The 24,110-nt window shown below is 44.1% G+C and overlaps 1 protein-coding gene across 1 annotated transcript in view; it reads right to left on the bottom strand.

The window, feature by feature from the left end:
* CMPK1 (cytidine/uridine monophosphate kinase 1) overlaps window positions 1-24,110 on the bottom strand; it is a 42,269-nt gene that overhangs the window by 12,869 nt on the left and 5,290 nt on the right. Inside the window, exons 2-4 of the mRNA XM_033916279.1 lie at window positions 23,782-23,928; window positions 14,911-15,063; window positions 11,506-11,582 (exon numbers count right to left, since the gene is read on the bottom strand). Coding sequence (XP_033772170.1) covers window positions 11,506-11,582; window positions 14,911-15,063; window positions 23,782-23,928 — 377 coding nt within the window. The remainder of the gene's footprint in view (window positions 1-11,505; window positions 11,583-14,910; window positions 15,064-23,781; window positions 23,929-24,110) is intronic.

A 24,110-nucleotide genomic window follows, 5' to 3' on the forward strand; every position in this document is an offset into this window, starting at 1 on the left:
AATGAAAATGATAAAGGGGATGGAATGACTTCCCCATGCAGAAAGGCTAAAGTGGCCAGGGCTCTTCAGCATAGAGAAGAAACAGCTAAGGGGAGATGATAGAGGTTTATAAAATACGGAGTGAAGTGGAAAGGGTAGATATAAATCACTCGTTTACTCTTTTCAAAAATACTACAACTAGGGGGCATGCAATGAAGCTAAGTAGTAGATTGAAAACAAACCAGAGAAAATATTTACACACACAACGTGTAATTAAACTCTGAAATTCGTTGCCAGTGAAACGTGGTGAAAGCAGTTGGCTTAGAAGAGTTTTAAAAAGGTTTGGATAACTTCCTAAAAAGAAAGTCTATAAGCCATAATTAGGAAGGATTTGGGAAAATCCATTGCTTTTCCATAGGATAAGCAGCATAAAATCTGTTTATTCTTTTGGGATTTTGCCATGTGCTCGTGACCTGGGTTGGCCACTGAGCTTGATGGATCTTCGGTCTATCCTAGTATGGCAACTCATATGTTCTTAATAAGAATCAAATGATATATATCACAAACATGCAACAAATATGATTATTGCAATTGTCTGGGTCTTGCTACATCTGGGTAGGTAGAAATGATGTTTCAGCTATTGTGCAGTTGCTTTCTTCCTTCAAGGTGTATTGTGACACCTGCAGTTTGTCTTTATATATAGTGGGTCCTCAAACCTGATTGACTGGGGCTTGAGGTGATTGAGGCAGGAAAATTTGTTTGTCACGAATTTGAATTTTGGCTGAAACATCAGCCCTGGACAACTGCAACAATCACGATGCCAGCTGTGGAAGCCTAAAAGAACATGCAACAAATATATATACAGTGGAACCTTGGTTTACGAGCATAATTTGTTCCAGAAGCATGCTCGTAAACCAAGTTACTTGTATATCAAAGCAAGTTTCCCCATAGGAATGAATGGAAACTCACTTTGATTCGTTCCACCAACCCCCCCCCCACCCCCACCCGAGGCTACCGGCGCTGCTCCATTACCCCCTCCCCCCTGCTCTAACCGGCATCGTACCCCACGAACTGGCATCGCAACCCCCCCTGCGAAGGCCCCCCCTCCCCCGCGAGAACCGCATCGCACCCCTGTGCTGAAAGCGGCATCCGCCCGCCCTTCCTCTCAAACACGCTCCTTACCCCTTCTGCTGGTTGTGAGAGTGAAAGCAAGCTCCCGCCTCTTGCCTGGGCCGGGCCTTGAGCATCTGCGCATGCTCAAGGCCTTCTGGTTCTCGTTCTCTCGAGATGCTCAAGGCCCGGCCCAGGCAAGAGGCGGGAGCTTGCTTTCACTCTCACAACCAGCAGAAGGGGTAAGGAGCGTGTTTGAGAGGAAGGGCGGGCGGATGCCACTTTCAGCATGGGGGTGCGATGTAGTTCGGGGGGTGCGATGCCGGTTAGAGTGGGGAGGAGGTGCTCGCATATCGGAACATGCTCGTTTTGCGAGGCAAAAGTTTGCTGAGTGTTTTGCTCGTCTTGCAAAACACTCACAAACCGAGGTTCCACTGTATTAAAATCAAACAGGCAAAATAATTCTAACAAAAACAGAATGTATATGATAGCTCTAATTAGGGCTTCTGTTTCAGGTGTTTTACATTATTCATGCAGATGTTATTTTCTGTCTGCTAAGGATATTAAAAAAAAATCAAGCACTTATTGGTGTTTTTACAGCACAAGTACTATTGCAGGGTATCTTCCAGCTGAATCAGATACAGACATTTTCTAGCACAAATATGCGGCCATAAGAAAAACCTTCTTACCTGTAACTGATGTTCTCTGTGGACAACAGGATAAATAGTTCCACATATGGGTGATAATATTCCATAGCACCATATATGGATTGTCAGCTTATTGGCCAGAATAGCCAACACTACTCTGCAGACATGTAGCAAACACTGCACCATGCAGTTCTCAGACAATCCCTCAAAGCCAACAGGACTGGGTCATGAAAATTAGAAGCCATTAAATCAACAAAAGCAAGAATGAATGGGGGAAAACCCAACAAAAATCTACTAAAAAATGAACAAGGAAAAAAACACCCCACATCCAAAACAATGCAATGACCCAAACAAAAATAACACTTTTTAAAATGGAGAAAGACCTCAGTCAAGAGAGGCTCTCGCATAGATCAAAGTACCAGGAAGACACTTTCTATCATTGCTATAACAACCCCAAACTACAAAACATTCAGAAAGGAAATAAAGACTCTACTCTTCAAGAAATCCCTGAAAAAGACTTAACACCACAAGTTTCCTTCTGTCCTCTGACTAACACCCCGACCCCCCTGAAATAACCGGCTCTTCTCTTATCTCCCCTGAAAATGACCAGATATCTTTTTGTAATCCACCTTTTATAACTCTTTTGTAAATCCGCCTTGAACCGCAAGGTAATGGCGGAATAGAAATCCCTAATGTAATGTAATAGAATTTTTTTTAACCAAAGTACAACAAAATACATAAGAAGAAAAATGTTTTTTAATGCTCCCAGAAGATAAGTGTCCAACATGGCTGCATTTTTTCAACAAGGCTGCATCAGGGGCATACAACCAGCTGGTGACACACAATAGCTTCCACCAGTACCGAAAAAAAAATATTCCAGCTGTATGGGAACAAGGAAGTACTAGAACCTACTGTATTTGAATGTACCTGTAATTCACCTTGAGCAAAAAGGACAAACTTAGTGTGAGAAACAGCAATCTTGCTGACAGAGCTGATTATTCTTCAGCTTTTCTGCATCATTAACGTGGGACATATGGTATGCGTGGAAAATGAAGACGACTTTGAGCTTGAAGGTGATAGAAGTTGTAAGAGATTTCAGTCTCCTGGACTCTCTCAAAAAAAAAAAATAAAGCTACAAGCAGGGAAGAAATACTCCACAGAATAGCACTTAGTCGCTCTTCATTGAAAGCTCTTGACAAAGTATTCAAAAGCAAGGAAATAACACTCCAAATGAAGATCAGACTTGTCCACACACTCATTTCCTTAGTGGTCAATTATGGATGCGAAAGCTGGACACTACAGAGAGACAAAGAAGATTGACTCAATTGAGCTTTGGGCTGGAGAATAATTTTATGCGTGCCATAGACTGCAGAAGAACTAGCAAATCGATTCTAGAAGAGATCAAAAACGGCTACGTCACTTGAAGCCCAAATGATGACGGAGAGAAAGATCTTTGGAGGAGGACATTATGGGGTCCTTTTACATAGGCTCGCTAATCGATTTAGCACGCATTAAAGATTAGTGCGCGCTAAGGCGCCCATTATATTCTAAGGGGTGCCATAGCGTTTAGTGCGTGCTAATCTTTAGCATGTGCTAAATTGGTTAGCGCGCCTTAGTAAAAGGAACCCTATGTTTGGGAAGATCAAAGGAAGCAGGCGAAGAATGCGACCTACAATCAGATGAATGGACATGTTGAAAAGAACCATGAAGATGATGCTGAAGGACCTTACCAGACTAGCACAAAACAGATTTCTTTTTAGATCTGTAATTCATCAAGTCGCTAAGACTCAAGCACTAGTCAATGGCACCTAACAGATACGGTATGCATTGGAGCATGCACAGGGGCAAACCTTACTCAGAATATGGACACAAATTAAAAAAAAAAACAAAAAAAAAACATTTCAGATTGATGTTTATTTCAACTATTGATATTGAAGTGAATAACTCACTCAATTTACTAAATAAAAAAGAAAAAAAAATTAAATATGACCTTCAGATAAGGGTTATGAATTTGGACATAAGGGACCAAATTTTGTCAAATATTTTTCTCCCAACCTACATCTAGACATGTAAGCTTTAATAAACTTTTTCAGGGTGGATTTGGGTTTTTCACAGAAAGACTCGATCTTGCTGGTGTAATTTTAATATTTACAACCAGATGAAAGTTTCATTTTTTGAAAAATAACTGTTCAGATTAGTTTTACAGTTGTATAAAAAATTGATTTAGTTATACAATTAGAAATGCATAAATAATTATGAAATTATTGTGAGGTGAACTATTTCCAGTTTAATAGGAATCATATTTGGACAACTTTTCTGCTGTACTTTATTGAAAGAAGAAAAATAATCATTACCTTCACAACAATTTAAATAGTTTTATTTAACCAAACGTTATAGCATAGGTATTCTTGTATCTGCTTAAACATCCATGTTGACAGATGTGGTTAAGCAAAATATCTGGAAAAAAAACACCCCCAAACAAAACCCAAACAACTTAGAACATCAGCCAGGTCCCCACATGATAAACTTAAAACACTGTTTTTTTCAGCTCACTCATCATCTTGTTTGTTCATAATCTGGAAAAGAAAAGTAAACTTTCCTGCTTTATCAGGTCTCAAGCGATTTCTCAATTTGAAATGAATATGTCCAAAGGAAGAGAATATTCTTTCTATGCCAGCAGAAGAAGCTACTGCTTCTAAAAGTGAAATAATTACTTCAACCGCTTCTAAATCCAAGTACTTAATAAGTGATCTCCACCAGTTCACTTTGACTTTCTTTAAATCATTGGCAAACACATATTTCTTGAATGGTTCCCCCTTAGCTCTGAAGTTTATTATAGTTGGCATTACATATGGATGATTCCTGGATACCCATGTCATAGCTAATTCCTCTTCAGCATTTAAGGTTTGACCCTAGTACCAGATATTTACAATTATGCAAGAAAATGAGCTGGAGATGATGCTTGTCCTAATCATTTTTATTTTCTAAATGCATGTAATTAGTGTCATTGTGCAATTCTATTTTTAAGTGCTCACTCTGTTCCTTCCAAATTTCAACAGCATCAGCAATAAAACATCTATTTTTCTGTATTTTGTTTAAAGCTTCAGAAATGGGTTTCAGGATTCTCAAACAACATTTATCTTAAGCCCAATGCTAAGGATTTTTGCCGTTAACAGTGTCATCTATTTTCTCTCAATTTTGCTCATAAATTTTCATCAGAATAGGCCAGTTCCACTACAGTGATCAATTTAACAACTTGTGGGAGCATTAGCTTGGCTCCACTCATTCTTTTCAGAGTTGTTGCTGCAAAATGGATTGTTACAGATGTATTTAGCAATTTCAATTATATTAGTCTTTATTTCTGGGACACTGAAGTCTTTGTCTAGGATGTGCAGCAAAAGAGCGCTACAACCATATGCTATTAGCTTGGTATTCTCTTCATGCTCTTCTAAAATTTCTTCTCATTTTGGATACATTTACAGCATTGTCTGCGACTATACTGCGTACTAGACATTTTAATTTTTTTTCACATTATAGCTTTTGCTGCTACTTCCTCTACGAATTCTGCTATATGTGCATTTCTTGAGATATCAATTATTTCTGCAAGACAGACATTTCCTTCTTCTATTGTTACACAAGCACATAATATAGGATCATTATGGACATTACTCCACCCATTAAGACTTAGCTTAACAATTTTACCCTCTAACACATTGCTCAATTTCTCTGTCATACACTTTTATCCAGCAATTTCCGTGCAAAATCTATCCTGCTGACTGTATCCTGGTCTCAGTGACTGAACCATATTAATGAATTGTGGAATTTCAATCAGACAGAAAGAAGAGTTTGTCACAAACAAAACTAGGCAATTTTTTCATCAATTATCTCTTTTTCTAATCTACTGGTTTTTCACATACTTATATATATGGTGGTTCCTGTATCGTCAGATTTTATTTTTCTCTCTTTTAGGTAGAGACAAAGAAACTTGATGGCAGATAAAGGCCAAATGGTCCATCCAGTCTGCCTAGCCACTATCCTCTCAGATACTAACTGTAGAATAGGAGGTAAGGTGATCTTGAAGATGGATAGTTTCCAGAATCCTTTAGGCTGATGATAGATTCCCATAAAAAAAGTCAATGCTGTTATTATTGATAACATTTCTGCTTATTTAGTATCACTCATATTCATTGCTACTCGGTACTGCCCAAAAAAAGAAATATTTGCTTGTTTCAACTCTATTTCTTCATAGCAACTGTATTAAAATGACTAACATGCAGTAATAACAAATATATTTTTGCTCAAATATGACAGTTCCTTAAGCCAGTCTTTAAGAAATATGATGAATCAAAATATTTACCAACTTGAAGATTCTGCCTGTTCAAACATGCTCCTTTTGTTATCTTCATCAAAGTACTTCTCATTATGTTGTTTCATTCGGGCCACCAGGCCTTGCATTTCTTTGTTGCAGTGTTTGCATTTTGTACACGTCTCCCTTACCCATTAGGTAGAGGAACTTCATTACCCAAACCGGGTCTCTTTTACGGCCTGCTGTTATAGGTTTTCTCCTCCAAGGAGAGAATATGATAAAACTAAGGTTATATACACACAGATCCCAAGACTTGTGGAGTATTCTGCTCAAAAGATTTCACTTTCATTTTTATTGTTTGCCCCTCTCTCCACATATTTAGCTCCTTCTGCAGATATATAAACTTAGCACTTAAGAGGTAAAGGGTTGATTTACAACAGGAATGACGAGGCTATATATTTTATAACATTTTTGCTATGAAGTAGAAGCATGTCATCTCTGCAGACAAATTCAGTTTTGAGAAATTCAAAAGCAAACATCTGTGACATCTTCTAGATAGAAAAATTGCTTGTGACATTATGAATAGATTAATGGAATTCATTCAACAAAAAATTTAAACACTGCATGAATACACAGCCTCATGCTACTTAAATAGAAAACTAATCCTTTTTTCCTGATGAACAATTGGACTATAATGCATCTTAAATAGAAAACTATCTTTAGACAGATTTTTCCTCAAAAAAGCATTTTAAATTTTTAAAAAATCCAATATAAAATTTTAAAAATTCGATTTTTAACTTTTTTAATCATTGATTTTTCTCCACCCTGCTTTTCATACCATCTTAAAATGAACTGCAGCCCTAGAACCAAATATAGATACCCCCCACCCCCTCTTTTACAAAGCCACAGTAGTGGCTGCCACACAGCAACTGCATTGAAGCCCATCACTTCCCAATGGGCCACTCTTGATTGTCTTCATACTGTATGAAAGGGTGGGAGGAAAGGGATATGTGTTTATTATATCATTTGATGGTATTAAGTGCTGTTTATTTTGTACATTGTTTGATATGTTGCACTTGATGTTGGTTTTTAAAATGAATAAAGATATGGGGGGGGGGGGCGGAAAAGGAAGGACCTTAAGTCTACTGTCAAACATTTTACAGCAAAAACATACAATATACTGTACATTCCTTGTTATGGTGAAATACTACCTCAATCTACAAATGCTGTATAATGGTGACTTGATAAAGTATCGCATGAAGAACTACATACGCACCACATCAGCTCCTGAGGAAGATATAAAACAGGGCACCTCATTGAGCCTTTATGTGCTGCTTTGCTGATTTTTTATTAAAGGACACCAGCATATTGAGTTAAGTTACTTTGTTAACTATTTAAAATAATATGTTTTATTTTTATTAAAGGACACCAAGTATCTATTATGTTTTTGGGCTTTCCATAAGTACTTTTGATGACAAGGAAGAAGCTCCAGGGATGTTAGTTTCCCTGTTATAGGACTCAGAGCGAGAGAGGGGGAAAGATATTTCACTAGCATGTTGATGTGATCTTTTATTGTGTTATTCCAACTCAGGAACAACATCGGGAAGTATAGAGAGGGTGTAGATGCCTGGAATGCCTTCCTGCAGGAAGTGGTAGAGATGAAAACGGTGATGGAACGCAAAAATACATGGGATAAATACAAATTAATCTTATATGGCATGCATGGAGCCAAACAAGTCTATTGGCGATTAGATGGCAACATCAGTAATTGAGAAGCAAAGCCAATGTCGGGCAGACACTTACGGTCTATACCCTGATCATGGCTGGAGAGGGTCTTCAATGACAGCTTCAGTAGTTGGAGAACAAGGCTAGAGCCAGGCAGACTTCTACTGTTTGTGCCCTGAAAATGGCAAGGACAAATCAAGATCAAGTATGCATTTGAAGTAACACATCATACCTAATGCTATGAGACTATCTTGTTGGGGTTCATTTTTAAAACATCCAAAAAATGGCATTAAGTGGCATTTGGATGTTTTTCTTGCTAAAAACATCCAAATCATTATTTTAAAAACCCATATTTTTTTTCTAGACTGTTTGCCCACTGTTTGTCTAAATTTCAAAGATGTGTGTTAAAGGTGAGTTTTGGGCAGACTTAGGACTTGGACATTTTGCAATGATTTATTTATTATTTATTAAAAAAAAAAAAAATTACCGTATTTTCACGCATATAATGCGCGTGTTATACACAATTTTACAAACCGTGCATAACCATGCGCGTTATACGCGTGAGCGCGTTGTACAAATGTTTTTTACATAGTTCCCCCCCCCCCACAACGTCCGATTCATCACCCCGAAGGACCGGTCGCACCCCCACCCCGAAGGACCGCTCGCACCCCCACCCCGAAGGACCGCTCGCACCCCCACAGCCTCCCCCCCTCACCCTCCCGCATGGAGAAGCTGCCTACCATTGTTTCCAGATGCCAGTGAGCTCAGCTGCTTCCTCTTCCGGCGGTCCCGCCCTTTCTTTGACATCAGAGAAAGGGCGGGACCGCCGGAAGAGGAAGCAGCTGGGCTCACTGGCATCCGGAAACAATGGTAGGCAGCTTCTCCATGCAGGAGGGGGAGGGGGGGAGGCTGTGGGGGTGCGAGCGGTCCTTTGGAAAGGAGAGTCGGGGCGGGCGAGAGGAGAGTCGGGGCTGCATGCGCAGTATACGCGTTTGCGCGCTATAGTAAAAAAAATTTTACATAAATTTCTGTTCCCCGCGCGCTATACCCGTGTGCGCATTTTACACGGGTGCGCGGTATATGGGTGAAAATACGGTATATACTGCTTACAATAGAACATTCAACAAAACGTCCAAGGCACCATTTAGACGTTTGGGGCTTAACCTGTTTTAAAATCGAATAAGGGCTAAAAAGTTGTCTAAACTGACCAGATGAGCACTATAGCAATAAAAGCATGACCCCCCCTTACTCCCTCCTGTAGTCAGACTCCCTCTCCCACCACCCAAAGACGTGAAAGAAACAGCACATACCAGCCTGTAAGACAGTTTCACAGACATCTCAGCAGAGCAGAGGGGCACTCTAGGGGGTACATAAGAAGTTCAAGGTACACATCTCACCACAACCCACTTATATTGTATGGTGAGCTTTCCAAATCCCACCCAAAAACCTACTGTACCTATATAAATATATTACCAGGCATAAGGGCTATTATTGTGGTGTACAGGTGGGTACATTTTGAAGGACTCACTGTATAATATAAGCAGGGCGAGATATGTAGCTGGGACTTTTTATTCCACGTTCACTGTAGAACCCCCTAGAGAGTCCCTCTGCTCTGCTGAGATGTCTGTGTGGCCAGTTTGCTGAGAATGCTAGATGATTTTATCTCCCAATGGCTTGTTTGTTTGTGTGCACTTTTCTTTTGGACGTTATATGGAACTAAAAGATAGACGCATTAAGCTCAAAAACATCTAGAAAACGGTCATTTTCAAAACAAAAAGTTACGACATTTTTCTGATTTGCAAATGGTCATTTTCTCTACTGAATTTTTGAACATTAGATCTCATATCGAAAATGCCCCTCTATGTGTAATAAAATATGCTACAGTCAATGGTCGGCACTTGTCTTATCGGTTTCTCTGGCTGATGCAGATACCAATCCTATGCGCTGGGCCAAATGCCAACCCTCTACTGAATTTTTGAACATTAGATCTCATATCGAAAATGCCCCGCTTATGTGTAATAAAATATGCTACAGTCAATGGTCGGCACTTGTCTTATCGGTTTCTCTGGCTGATGCAGATACCAATCCTATGCGCTGGGCCAAATGCCAACCCTCTACTGAATTTTTGAACATTAGATCTCATATCGAAAATGCCCCGCTTATGTGTAATAAAATATGCTACAGTCAATGGTTGGCACTTGTCTTATCGGTTTCTCTGGCTGATGCAGATACCAATGCTATGTGCTGGGCCAAATGCCAACCCTTGAGCATCTATGATTGCTCTAGACTTGCCAACTCCCACCATCAGTGGGAGTTGGGAGGCCGTGAGCATTGCACAGGTGCTCAAGGCCCGGCAGTTCAGCCCAGTACACAGCCCAGTACCCAGTGTCAGATATAGAAACAGTAAGACAAGTGCTGGTCTTTGTGGGGAAGTAGAGAGAGTGAAATGCTGGTCACCTTGGGGGTGGGGGAGGTTGTGGCGGCAGTATGAAATGCCAATCACTGGAGAGATGAATATAAACAGAGACCCCACCCCCCACCATTTTGCCTTTTTGGGGGAGGAATTTATTTATTTATTTTTTTTATGTATTCAATTTTCTATACCGTTCTCCCAGGAGAGCTCAGAACGGTTTACATGAGTTTATTCAGGTCTTCAAGCATTTTTCCCTGTCTGTCCCGGTGGGCTCACAAGCTATCTAATGTACCAGGGGCAATGGGGGGATTAAGTGACTTGGCCAGGGTCTCGCACCCACAACCTCAGGGTGCCGAGGCTGTAGCTTTAACCACTGTGCCACACACTCCCCTCAGTTTATATTTGAGCATACATGGTATTCATTTACCAGTAATTGGAAAAATTACAGTAGACTAAATTATACTTTCTGGTGGAATTCATTATGCCACATTTACAAAATGGAAATAGAAAAAGGGAGTTATAATAATTTTAAAAAGATTTGGGGGCCATTGACAAGTTATTGCAATGATTAGACACCATTATTCATTGAAGGTACACTTGCACATAGTGGGGAGGGGAGAAAGTATAAAGTTATATTAAGGTTTGATCAATTGATAATATTTATATGAAATTTTTGATTGAAATGTTTGTGGGAGGGGGAGGGGAGTGTATAAATGTGTTTTTAAGAAAATGTTATAAGAAATACAAGAGATGTTTACAGGGTTTTAATGATGTAATATTGTGTTCTTGATGTTAGATGGAAAAATGAATAAAGAATTTGAAATAAATAATATAATATATATATACACATTTGCATTTCCCACTTTTTACAATGGCAATATATGTATAGCTTTTTGGAAACCAAATCATACTTCCTCACGAGCTCCACACATGTAAAATAGGGGCACGTGTGTAAATGTCATGACCTCCATTATTCCATTAATATCCATACTACTCAATTGATATATGCCAGTAGTTGTCTAAGCACTCCTTGGGATACATCTAGCCAGTTAGGTTTCCAGGATACTCACAATGAATACGCATGAAATAAATCTGAATGCACCGCCTCCAATATATGCCACTCTCTCAGATGAATATTTACTGAAGAGATCCTGAAAACTTGACTAGGTGTGTCAAAGACTGGAGGTAAGAACTCTAGATAAATACAGATATATAGATACAAAGCACACACACACACTTCTCAATCTTCTGTAGTCTTCGAAAGGACAGATACTGGGATGATACCAAGCTCTATCAGTGAAATACATTTCTAATCAACAAAGTACCTTTTCTTTAGACTTTCTCTGTTGTCATCAGTTCTCCCACTGCTCTTTCCTCTCTCCAGGCAGCGATTTATGCAGGTCTAAAATGCCAATACAGATAGGGTCAGTGCAAAAAAATAGTCCTCACAAATGGGTGTCATCATTCATTGCAGCTCACATTAAGTAAAATCTTCCCCTAAGTTTGGAACTCTACAGAAGACCTAATCTTGACACCACTTCCCATGCTGTACCATTGGGCAGGGCTACCTCATTTCTTTATAAAATACCAGACCAACAGGAGGAAAAAAAGATTACCGATAATCTTTCTTGTAAATGTACCTAATGGTCTTGAGCACCAGGGATTTGTAAATGAACTTGCAAGTTGCTTGCAGAATGCTGTCAATCATCTTTTCAACTCCGCCTCCTTCTCAAGAAGCTGCTCCTGCCCCTTCAGTTTGTAATGAAAGACAGTTTCTGAAGGAGGGAAATGTTATCTGTTATCAACATTATCAATTAACATTATAACATTCAATTATCTGTTCTAAATAGATACAAAAATGTGAGCAACCAGCACGAATCTTATCTAGAGCTCGTAGTTATTTACATGCCCTGCTATCAAGGAGAGACTTAAACCAGACATTACATTCTAGAGTGGTTTTTTTTTTTCTCAGCTCATCTGCAAGACCAAGCATTCTCCAAAACCAGACTAATCCGAAGGCAGGCAAAGCCCAGTTACAGGGTGGGGCTTCAGGACCTCTAGACATCTACAAGATGAAAACTACTACTGTCCCCTCCTGAAGTCTGGTGTTCACAGGGAGAGACTTAGGGTGAGGATCAGCAACACTGGCCATGAGGTCATCCAGACCTTTTCCAAAAAAGCTGACCTTTAAAAGGAAGGCTCGTCCCCAGTCCAAAGACAAATCCATAGAGGCCGGCACGCAGATACCACATAAGCCAGAAGAACTTGAATGAGATCATAAAGGGCTTCTGCCACATAATCCATACCATGCAGCACTAGCTGGGGACAGATATCCACTTCCACAAAAGGCTCCCTGTGCAATCTCGTGTGATAGGCATGCGCCGCGAAGAAGGCTGCCACCACCTTGATGCCTGAAGAAGGATCTTTGTTTTGTTTTTTTTAAATACCCACTCTGCAATCCTGGGAGTCCTTAAACACTACTCTTCCATCACTAAGGAGGTCCGTGTGCCAGGTAATCTGCACAATGGTAGAATCCACCTTAGGTTGCTCAAAATTGCAGAAAAGCAGGAGCCAGTGGATAAAGCTTAGACATATCTTGAGAAAGCCGGAAAGAGCAGCTTGGGAATCCTATTGTTCTGTAATCAGACCAAAAAGCTGTAGAGGGGATGGGGGGGGGGAAGGACATCACATTAGAACGGTCCATGACCAAACACTGTGACATGGAAAGAGGAGATTACAATTTTTTGCTCTTTCAAAACCTCAGTAATAAAATGTTTGACATAGCCATGCTTAAAAGGTCTGCTGATAGAGGGGTCCTCACCCAAATCTGGACTCTCAGGATGACTGTGTTAACTAGTTCCAGCAAGGGTATCAGCTGGATACAAATAAAAGCAACATAATATACATAGAGCATAATGCAATCGAGTTCAGCCATAGCCAGACGAAAGGACTCCTGAAAAGGGATCACTGGCACAACTGGTGACACGCCCAATGAGCTGGGTATGAAGAATAAACGAGCTGGGTACAAACAATAAATTTTCCAAAGGAGCCAATAAAAGTCCGGTGAAAATTCACACTGCACTGCTCCAAAAAGGTGTCCCCAGACTCTTAATGCAGGCATTTGGTGCTAAACTCCACAAGAGACATTTTTCCAAAATCATGGACCCATGCTGGATCCCTAGCCCTGGAGAACATGAAGGAGGTAAAGCCCAAAGCTCCGCTCTCTCCCCTTCGCTCAGCGTGCTGCAGCACGCGGTACACGGTTACAGATCCAATGCCAATCAAGCACAATCAAAGCACACATTCAACAGATTAGGGGCTGGAGAGTCCATCCCAAATGATTTTGATCAAATCGTGGGGTTCTGAGGCAGAAATAAAACTTTTTTTGGGAAAAAAACCTGATAAAAATCCAAGATGGCTGCCACCAGCAAATTCCTGCCAAAACTAAACTAAATTTAAAAAAAATTAGTGACTTGGGGTTTGGGGAGGTGGGAGACCTGAAACCTACCCTCAGAAACTCTTAAAAATTAGTTTTAGAAAGTTTCACAGACCACCCCCGAAGTTCCCATAGGAAATAATGGAGGTGTACTTACAAGTCTGTGATACGCTTGCCTGTCAGCTCTTTTCACTGCAACTGAATGGAGGAAAATGATTTTTTGCCTCAGTACCGCTCCAAAAGACCTAGACTTGAAGATCTTTGGACTGCCAGTCAGACGGACACAGACTTTAATCTCCACCCCCATGGATCCTCTCCATGCGATTGGGGGGGGGGGGGGGAAATACAGGCTGCACCCTGAAACCTGGAGGAGTTTTACTCAGGATGCAAACAGCCTGCGCTTAACAAGGTTAGACGGGCAAGCAAGCTTCCAGGGGAATGAACCCCGAGCTCAGGAAGGGTGGCACACAGCAGGCTGGCTCCCCAGATCCACCTAAGTTTCTCAGTGAAGCAGCAGTCTGGCTCCACAAGACTGCACCCTTTCCTCCGATAGAGGACCACCACAAAGCGGACTGAAGGCACTCAAGCCACTGAAAAAGACGAATATTAGGCAAAAGAAAAAGAAAAAGATGCAGAGCAAATCCAAAGACTTCTGCACGGATTGCTTGTAGAAACTAGGGAGCTCTAACTCTCTATGGTGGAAGGAGCACGTTCTCAAAAAAATGTCTGGATTTCCGCAACTCCCAGATTGCAGGAAGGGATTGAACACCTAGCGTACTGAATCCAGAAGGGACGTTAACAATACAGAGAAGCAAAACCATAGTAACCATTTTTATTTATTTTTTATTTTATTTATTCAATTTTTCTATACCGTTCTCCCAGGGGAGTTCAGAACGGTTTACATGAATTTATTCAGATTTACTCAAGCATTTTTCCCTGTCTGTCCCGACAATGGGGGGATTAAGTGACTTGCCCAGGGTCACAAGGAGCAGCGTGGGTTTGAACCCACAACCCCAGGGTGCTGAGGCTGTAGCTTTGACCACTGCTTTAACCACTGCGCCACACACACCATCGCACATTAAAAAGGGAGTTCAGAAACCAAAGTCATATTATACTTTCCAAGGAAATGGAGTTGCCAAAAACATATTGGAGTGTGACCGTATCCAACTAGCAAGCAGTTCTATAAGAATCAGATACAGTAAAAGACTCATGAACAAATGCTAATGTGCTGCTCTCTTATCGGTTGACCTGCCAGAACACAAAACATTAAGTCTCAAAGATATTTCTACAGTACCTCATCATCGCAGTCAAAAAAGAGAATGTAAGCTACATCTGCTTCATCATTCATGGCCTTGTTCCATCCCTGGAGATTATCTTCATTTCGAGGAAACCCATCAATTAAGAACTTATTCTTCTGGGCATCTGCCTTCATTGCTTCATTCATTGCCTACAAGTAAACATTAGATTCATCTTAAACTACAGGAGTTTAAAAAATATTAACTGCTTATTAAATCAGTTTTACCTAACCTGGGATTTGTGAGTTACATATGGCTTTCAGTGTTCTTGCTACTAGTCTTTTGCATCACAGATTTTAAAATGGAAAAATTAGTACTTTCCTTTTTTAAAAAAAAAAATTCTTTATTCATTTTAAAACTTTCATCAAGTGTACAAATATTCATAATAAACACATTTAGTTTGAGCACTTGAACATCTTATCATTATACCTTATAATTAAAAAATGTAACCCTCATCCCACCCTCCCTCAAAACCCTTTATTTATTATAAGATCATATAATTTGAAACCCACCCCCCACCCAATACTAAATGGTGTGTAATTAATAGAAAAATGGCATTTAATCATGACAGAAAGATGTTAATGGCTCCCATATTTTAATAAAATTTTTATAATTTCCATTCTGTACTGCTATTGATCTTTCCATTCTATATATGTGACATACTGAGTTCCACCAAAAATTAAAATTAAGCCTACTGTGATCCTTCCAGTTATTAGTAATATGTTGGATGGCAACTCCAGTCAAAATCATTTTAATCTATCTCATTGCACACCCGAAGACTCACAAGAATCCTGATGCAGGCCGGGTAGGCCGAAACATGTACATGTTGGGTCATTGAGTCATTGGATGAATTTATGCTACTTTGGATGAATAAAGGCACTTGGATTCAACAGATGAGTTGAAAGACACTTTCTTTGTGCACCATTCTGATTGGGACAATTCCACCCTTTCTCTGTACTTTTGAGTTTGTGGTTTTGATTCCCCTGTTTTTTTTGTGCCATTACAGGAGGCATCCATCATGAATCTCAGGTGAAGACTGTGTTCCTGGTGGCGATCACCTCAGCAAGACGAATATTGGAATTGAAAGCTCTCTCCTGCAGAGAGCCCTTCCTCGGGATCATGGAGGCTGGAGTAGCTCTCCATACCGTTCCTTCCTTCTGAAGGTTGTATCAAGTTTCCACATCAACCAAGAGTTTTGTCTGCCTACTTTTCAACCCACTGGCTAGGGTAAGCAGGATAGGATTTTACAGAAACTGGGATGCGAGAAGAGCTTTACTTCACTACCTGGAAAAGACCAATGAATTTCATCTTTCAGATCATAGACAGATGGATACACATGGCTATTTTGCCAACATACATCGCCTGTGGCAAGCAGCCACCAGTTTCTCTTAAGGTACACATGACTAGGAGGGTCACATCTTCATGGGCAGAGTCTTGGGTAGTTTCTCTTGGAGATTTGTAGAGCAGCTACTTGGTCTACTCTCCATACCTTTACGAGGTTTTATAGCGTAGACATGGCAGCTCAGGACGACGCAGCTTTGGGTCCTCGATCTTGTGAGTAGGCTCTTCTGTTCCACCCTAGATGTAAGCTATTGCTTTGGTGTGTCACCTAATGTACGGACTCCTGTGTAGATTTAACAGAATGAAAGATTAGGTTCTTACCCAGATAATTTTCTGTTAGTCTTCACAGATGTCCGTATGGCCTCTCCTTAGTATTCCTGCTTGGCTTGCTTTCTGCCTCAGATATTTCTAAATTCCTGAATCAGAGTTATTCTCCTGTTAGTCAAAAGGCTAAGCATAAAGAAATCCTGTTGAGCTTCTAGATCATATGATGTTAGTGCTTATTGCATACAGCAAGTTGGTTCACTATAGCTGCTATGTAATGCTTGATAATAATTGTTCTTTTTATTAGTTGCAGAGCAGAACAGATATGTATGCTGTCTGTGAAGAAGTTCCCTGTAACCCTTCTTTGTATTGTATTCCAGTGGAGATTGGTTGCTTTGGTACGAATTTGAGGGGGCACTCTACTCCACTCCACTGGGAATGAGGGAGGTGCTGAAAGCTGCAAGTGACACACTTTTGCAAAGCCAGTTCATGGCTATGGATTGATCATCTAACACAGTGGTTTCCAAACCCTGTCCTGGGGGACCCCCACCAGTCGGGTTTTCAAGATATCCCTAATGAATATGCATGAGAGAGATTTGCATACCTGTCGCTTCCATTATATGCAAATCTCTCTCATGCATATTCATTAGGGATATCTTGAAAACCTGACTGGCTGGGGGTCCCCCAGGACAGGGTTTGGGAGTCACTGATCTAACATAGGACTCCTGTGTAGATGTAACAGAAGAATTAGTTTTTAATTATGTAGCATGAAAGCACAGTTACTTACCGTAACAGGTGTTATCCAGGGACAGCAGGCATATATTCTCACATGTGGGTGACGTCATCTACGGAGCCCCGATGCGGAAGCATTTTCAAGCAAACTTGATTGAAGATTTAAGTTTGCTCTGCTGCTCCACGCATGCGTGCCTTCCTGCTCCACTAGGGGGCGCATCCCCTCGTGGTCTCCAGTTCACTTAACTAGCAAAGAAGCCAACCATGGGGAGGTGGGCGGGTTGTGAGAATATATGCCTGCTGTCCCTGGATAACACCTGTTACGGTAAGTAACTGTGCTTTATCCCAGGACAAGCAAGCATGATATTCTCACATGTGGGTGACCTCCAAGCTAACTGAAAAGGGATGGAGGGAAGTTGGCAATTTAAGCAAATAGATTTCGCAAAACCGATTGGCCGAACCGGCCATCGTTTCTGGACAGTGAGTCCAGACAGTAGTGGGAGGTGAAAGTATGAACCGAAGACCACGTGGCAGCCTTGCAGATTTCCTCAATAGGTGTGGACCTAAGGAATGCAACGGAGGCTGCCATCGCTCGGACCTTGTGTCCCGTTACTCGACCATGCAGCGCGAGACCAGCCTGAGCGTAGCAAAAGGAGATGCAATCGGCCAACCAGTTGGACAAGGTCTGCTTGGAAACTGGATGACCTAACCGGTTTGGGTCAAAGGACAAAAACAATTGTGGGACTTTCCGGTGTGGTTGAGTGCATTGGAGGTAAAAGGCCAACGCTCTCTTGCAGTCAAGAGTGTGGAGCGCCACCTCTCCGGGGTGAGAGTGGGGCTTGGGGAAAAATACAGGTAAGACAATGGACTGATTGAGATGGAAATCAGACACTACTTTAGGCAAGAACTTTGGATGAGTGCGGAGTACCACCTTGTCATGATGGAATACAGTGAAGGGTGGGTCCGCTACCAGAGCCTGTAGCTCACTAACCCGCCAAGCGGAAGTGAGCGCAAGCAGGAAAATCACCTTCCAAGTGAGGAATTTTGGATGGCATTTGTCTAGGGGCTCAAATGGGGGTTTCATTAGTTGAGCCAGAACCACGTTAAGGTCCCAAACCACCGGAGGAGGTTTGAGAGGAGGGTGGACATTCAGAAGACCCTTCATGAAGCGAGAGACTAAGGGATGGAGCGAGAGGGCTTTCCCTTCCAGGGGCTGATGAAAGGCCGCAATCGCACTGAGGTGTACCCAATGGAGTTGGTCTTTAGGCCAGAGTGAGATAATTGAAGTAAATAGTCAAGGACCAGGGGGACGGGAATCGATACCGGGTCCTGGCTGTGAGAGGAGCACCAGGCTGAGAATCTGGTCCACTTTTGGGAGTAGCAGGTTCTCGTCGAGGTCTTTCTAGAGGCCTCCAGTATCTCCTTGACTGATTGAGACACGGGGAGAGAAGTCAGGGGGAAAGAAACCAAGCATTCAGATGAAGAGATTGAAGATTGGGATGTAACAGCAAACCCTGACCCTGTGATAGTAGAGAGGGAAACCGAGGCAGAGGTAGTGGATCTCTGACACTGAGTTGAAGTAGAAGGGAAAACCAAGGCTGGCGTGGCCAGCGAGGAGCAATCAGGATCAGGGTGGCTTGCACCGTTTTCAGGTGGACCAGCGTCCGCAGGATCAGCGGAAACGGCGGAAACGCGTACAGAAACCTTCCCTCCCAGTCGAGGAGGAAGGTGTCGGCCTCGAGCCGGTCCGGGGAGTACATCCGGGAGCAGAAGAGAGGCAGCTTGTGGTTGTGGGGGGATGCGAATAGATCTATTTGAGGCGTCCCCCACTTTTCGAACACCTGTCGTAGGATCTGAGAGTGCAGTGACCACTCGTGTGGCTGGAGGAGGCGGCTGAGTCTGTCCGCCAGACAGTTCTGTTCTCCTTGTATGTACACCGCTCGAAGGAAGGTGTTGTTGGAGATTGCCCATTTCCAGAGGCGCAGGGCTTCCCGACAAAGGGACCAAGACCCTGTTCCCCCTTGTTTGTTTACGTAGTACATTGCTACCTGGTTGTCGGTTCGGATGAGAACCACTCGGTCGTGGAGCAGATGTTGAAAAGCTACAGCTGCGAGATAGATGGCCCGAAGCTCTAGCACGTTGATGTGGCAGCGACGGTCCTCTGCTGACCACATCCCTTGAGTGCGTAGGCCGTCCAGATGGGCTCCCCAAGCGTACTCCGACGAGTCCGTGGTGAGTACCTTGCTGTGGGGTGGGGTGAGGAAGAGCAAACCTTTGGAAAGATTTGAAGAGTCGGCCCACCAGCGGAGCGATCGTTGCAAGGAAGGCGTCACTGTCACGGGGCGGTCGATCGGGTCCCGGTCTTGACGCCATTGAGAGGTCAGGGTCCATTGAGGAATTCTCAGATGGAGCGGGCGAAGGGTGTGACATGGACGGTGGAGGCCATGTGGCCCAGAAGAGTCATCATCTGCCAAGCTGATACCGAGGTCAGCAGGGAAATCCTTCGACTCAGACTTACTAACTCCTCTAGACGCGGAGGGGGGAGGAAGGAACGGAGGCGAACCGTGTCCAGCGTGGCCCCGATGAACTGTAGGGACTGGGAGGGGCGTAGTTGGGATTTTGGGAAGTTTATCTCGAACCCCAGACTCTGTAGGTAGATAATAGTCTGTTGGGTCGCTGAGATAACCCCTTCCCTGGACGGGGCTTTGATCAGCCAGTCGTCCAGGTAGGGGAATACCTGAAGGCCCTGGGAGTGTAAGGTAGCTGCGACCACCACGAGGCACTTGGTGAAGACCCGAGGTGACGATGCTAGGCCGAAAGGGAGGACACGGTATTGTAGGTGCCAGTCCCCTACCTGAAAACGCAAGAACTTGCGGTGAGCGGGGTGCACTGGGACATGTGTGTACGCCTCCTTCAGATCGAGGGAGCAGAGCCAGTCGCCCTCGTCGATCAGGGGGTAGAGGGTCGGTAGGGAAAGCATCCGAAATTTTTCCCGTACCAGAAATTTGTTGAGGCGTCTCAAGTCTAGTATTGGGCGTAGGTCTCCCGTTTTTTTCGGTACCAGGAAGTAACGGGAGTAGAAGCCCTTCCCCCGTTGGCCGGGGGGAACCTCCTCCACTGCTCTCAGGCGAAGCAGGTCTCGAGCTTCGGAGAGGAGTAGGGGTAGCTGCGTCCGGTTGGGAGGGCAATTCCTTGGGGGGTTGTCCGGAGGAATGGCCCAAAAGTTGAGAGTATCCTGATGAGATCACGCCAAGGACCCATGCGTCCGACGTGACTTGTTCCCAGCGAGGGTAAAAGGCTTTGAGGCGACCCCCGATGGGGAGGAGGCCTGGGACTATGGCGGAGGGGGCCCGCCCCCTTCCGTGTATCCCGTCAAAAGGACGGGGATGGTTTGGTAGTCGCAGGCGGTTGGGACTTGGGCAGAGCCCGATGGTGGGCTTGCGGACGCCTGGGTGGAGGCCGCGAGAAGGCAGGAGTGGATTTTTGTGGGTAGCGGCGCGGAGGGGCCCTATACGGCCAGGACGCAGGCGGTTTAGGCTTTTGCCGGACGAGGGAGGCAAACGAGCGTTCGTGTTCGGAGAGGCGTTTTGTAGCCGCCTCGATAGTGTCATCGAACAGTTCTTTCCCCACGCAGGGGAGGTTAGCCAACCGGTCCTGTAAGTTGGGGTCCATGTCGACCAGGCGTAGCCAAGCTAGTCGGCGCATGGCGATAGCAAAGGCTGCCTCTCTGGAGGAGAGTTCGAAACCATCGTAGGCCGCGTGGAATAGATGGAGGCGTAGGTTGGAGAGGGATTCCAAAAGCAGGCTAAACGCTCCTTGGCGGGAGGCCGGTAGGTCAGTCTCAAAGGCTCTCAGTAGTCCAATGAGGTGTTTGAGGTAGGATGTGAAGGTGAAAGTATAGCTTTGCACCCTAGAGGCCATCATCGCATTTTGATAGAGTCTCCTGCCGAACTTGTCTAGGGTTCGGTCTTCTCGGCCTGGGGGGACCGCTGCTGAGACCCGGGAGGGGTGAGCCTTTTTTAAGGAGGATTCTACTAACAGCGACTGGTGGGAGAGCTGTGGTTGTTCAAATCCCGGAAAGGGTACTGTACGGTACTTGGCCTCCATTTTGGAGGGCACGGCTGTGACCATATAGGGGGTCTCCAGGTTCCTGAAGAGAGCCTGTTGGAGTATCGGGTTAGGCGGTAAGCGAAGGAACTCTCTGGGCAGTGATGGCATATCCAGTTCCGCTAAGTACTCTTTAGAGTATCTGGAGTCGGACTGGAAGTCTAAATTCAAAGCGTGGCCCATGTCCTGGACAAAGCGTGAGTAGGATGGGCGGGATGTTCCCGAGGCCCCGTGCGGGGTCGGTGAACGAGACCTCCGTCGGGTGGAGAAGGAAGGGTTGGCTTCCCTCGAGTATCGAGGTTCCTGCTCCGATCCACGCTCCGAGACCGGGGAAGCACTGTGAAAGTGTTCCGGGGTCGTGGATCTCTGACGTCTCGAGGAGCCCCTCGGAGACGACGCCGGGGTTCGGGGTACTGATTGATGTCGAATCGGTGACCTCGACCCGGACTCCGTCGGTGAAAGCCCGAGACCTCGGATCGGCGCCCCGGTCCGGGGGGGAGTTTGGAGGATGCGCGGGTTGGAAAGTGATAACTCTGCCACCCTCAGCGGTCCCGTACGAGGTGTAGGTGAACGGCCTCGTAGAGTGGGGGAACCCCGGGCCTTCTTGGAGGTACGGCGGTTCAAGGTTTCTGTTGTTTTAGCACGACGTTTTGCCCCGCGGCGGTCTGTGGAGGGAGAGTGCCTCGGGCGCCTCGGCGAGGAGTCCGAGGAGGATGAGATGCGGTGAAGCTTGCGCACTTTTCCCCGAGTTGGCTCGACGCGAGGCTCAGGCTGGTCTGGCACATGCGGGGGTCGAGGTCGAGGCCGGTTGTAGCTGGGCCATTGCAGCGGACAGCTCCGACGAAATCATCGCTCGGAGTAGGTCCTGAAAGACGGGCACGGACAGCATCGAAGGCATGTCCACTGCCTCGGTGCACTCCACCGGGGGCGACCTCGTATCAGAGTATTCCCGTGTGGTGGAGGCACGGCCCGAAGGCTTGGAGGGCTTCGCCGGGGCTGTAAGCATGGGACTTCCGCCATGCGTCGCCGGTGTCCCCGAGGCTGGTTTCTTCGCTGGTACAGAAGCTGAAGAGGGAAGAGGGGACTTACCCAGAGCCGAGGCTTTCTGTTGTCCCGAGGACTTCGGATTCGAGTCTCGAGGCGATGCCGAGGTATTCGGGGCCGAGGTCAAGGCCGGGGCCGACCTCGAGGCCGAGGTAGAGGGTTGGTCTGGGGCAAAAAGATCTGCCATGCGGGCTTTTCTTCGACGGAGGGCCCGGTTCTGGAAAGTAGCGCACGAGTCGGTTGGATGAGCGGCCCCCAGGCAGAGGATGCACCGGCGATGCGGGTCTGTGATGGAAAGAAGCCGCTCGCACCGGGTGCACTTTTTAAAGCCGGTCAAAGGCCAGGACATAGAATCGAAAGTGGCCGCGGCTCGAGTAGCCATGCGGCCACGGGGACCCGGAAGCCTCCGGGTCGGTCAAAAACGAAGCAGGAATCAAGTTGAAAAAGAAAATTTCGCGCACAGCGACTTAATCGAGAAAAAACAAGAAAAAATTGCAGTGCTAGAAGGCAGTTGGGGCAGAGCCTGAAAAAACACGACTTCTAGGCTCAGCGGAAAATTTTGAACTGGAGACCACGAGGGGATGCGCCCCCTAGTGGAGCAGGAAGGCACGCATGCGTGGAGCAGCAGAGCAAACTTAAATCTTCAATCAAGTTTGCTTGAAAATGCTTCCGCATCGGGGCTCCGTAGATGACGTCACCCACATGTGAGAATATCATGCCTGCTTGTCCTGGAATAAACTGTATATTTGTATAAAGTTAAAATGTTTGGTTAAATCTTGATAGGTGGAGTAATGCCACAATGAGCCTCTTATGCTTGCATAACATAAGAAGGGAATTTCTTTCTTGCAGAAACAAATACCTCAGGAAATGTACATACAGCAGAATATTTGGAGAAAGTAGCAGCAAAAGCTATAACAAAAGGTGAACAAAAATTCAAATGTCTAGTATTCAGTTTCGTCATGGACAATGCTGCAAATGTATCCAAAATGAGAAGAAATTTAGAAGAGCACAAAGAGAATGCAAAGCTAGCAACACATGGATATAATGCTTATTTGATGCACCTCCAAGCCAAAGACTTCAGTGTCCCAGAAATAAAGACTAATGTCATTGAAATTGCTAAATTCGTCCATAACAGCTCTATAAAGAAATGGGAGCCTTAGCTTGGTTCTACCCAAAGATGTTAGATGGAACACTATAGAGGACTGTTTTGAGCAGTATATGGCAGTAAATGGCCTCTTCTGATGAGACCTGGTTGTAAATATTAAGATTATACCAACAAGAATGAGTATGTAAAAAAACATTATTTAAATCAAGTCTTTCTGACTAGAGATTTAAATCTTGATGGGCAAGCGATCACACAACACTGGCTTTCATTTTCTTACCCTCTGCAACAGTCTGATTGTTATCTCAACAGGGACGATTGCTCCTTCTTTAATGCACTTATCAATGAGCTCTCCATCCTGAGAGTTTGATTTCTTTCTCTCCTCACGTAGTAGATCTCCAGCAGAAAGGTGAGTGTAACTGTATTTCTAGGAACAGAAATATATTATGCACAAATGAATGCACAGAACAATTATTGGGGACAGACCAAATATAGTTAGGTTTACAGGGTAATTTATTAAAACTGTGATCCAGCACTGTTAAATGCAGATTAAATACCACCTTGGGTAAATCTCATCATAAAGGGAGTTAATAAATCCCAATAAAGAAA

Source organism: Geotrypetes seraphini, chromosome 12 (genome assembly GCF_902459505.1).
Source record: "Geotrypetes seraphini chromosome 12, aGeoSer1.1, whole genome shotgun sequence".
Classification (NCBI taxonomy): Eukaryota; Metazoa; Chordata; class Amphibia; order Gymnophiona; family Dermophiidae; genus Geotrypetes; species Geotrypetes seraphini.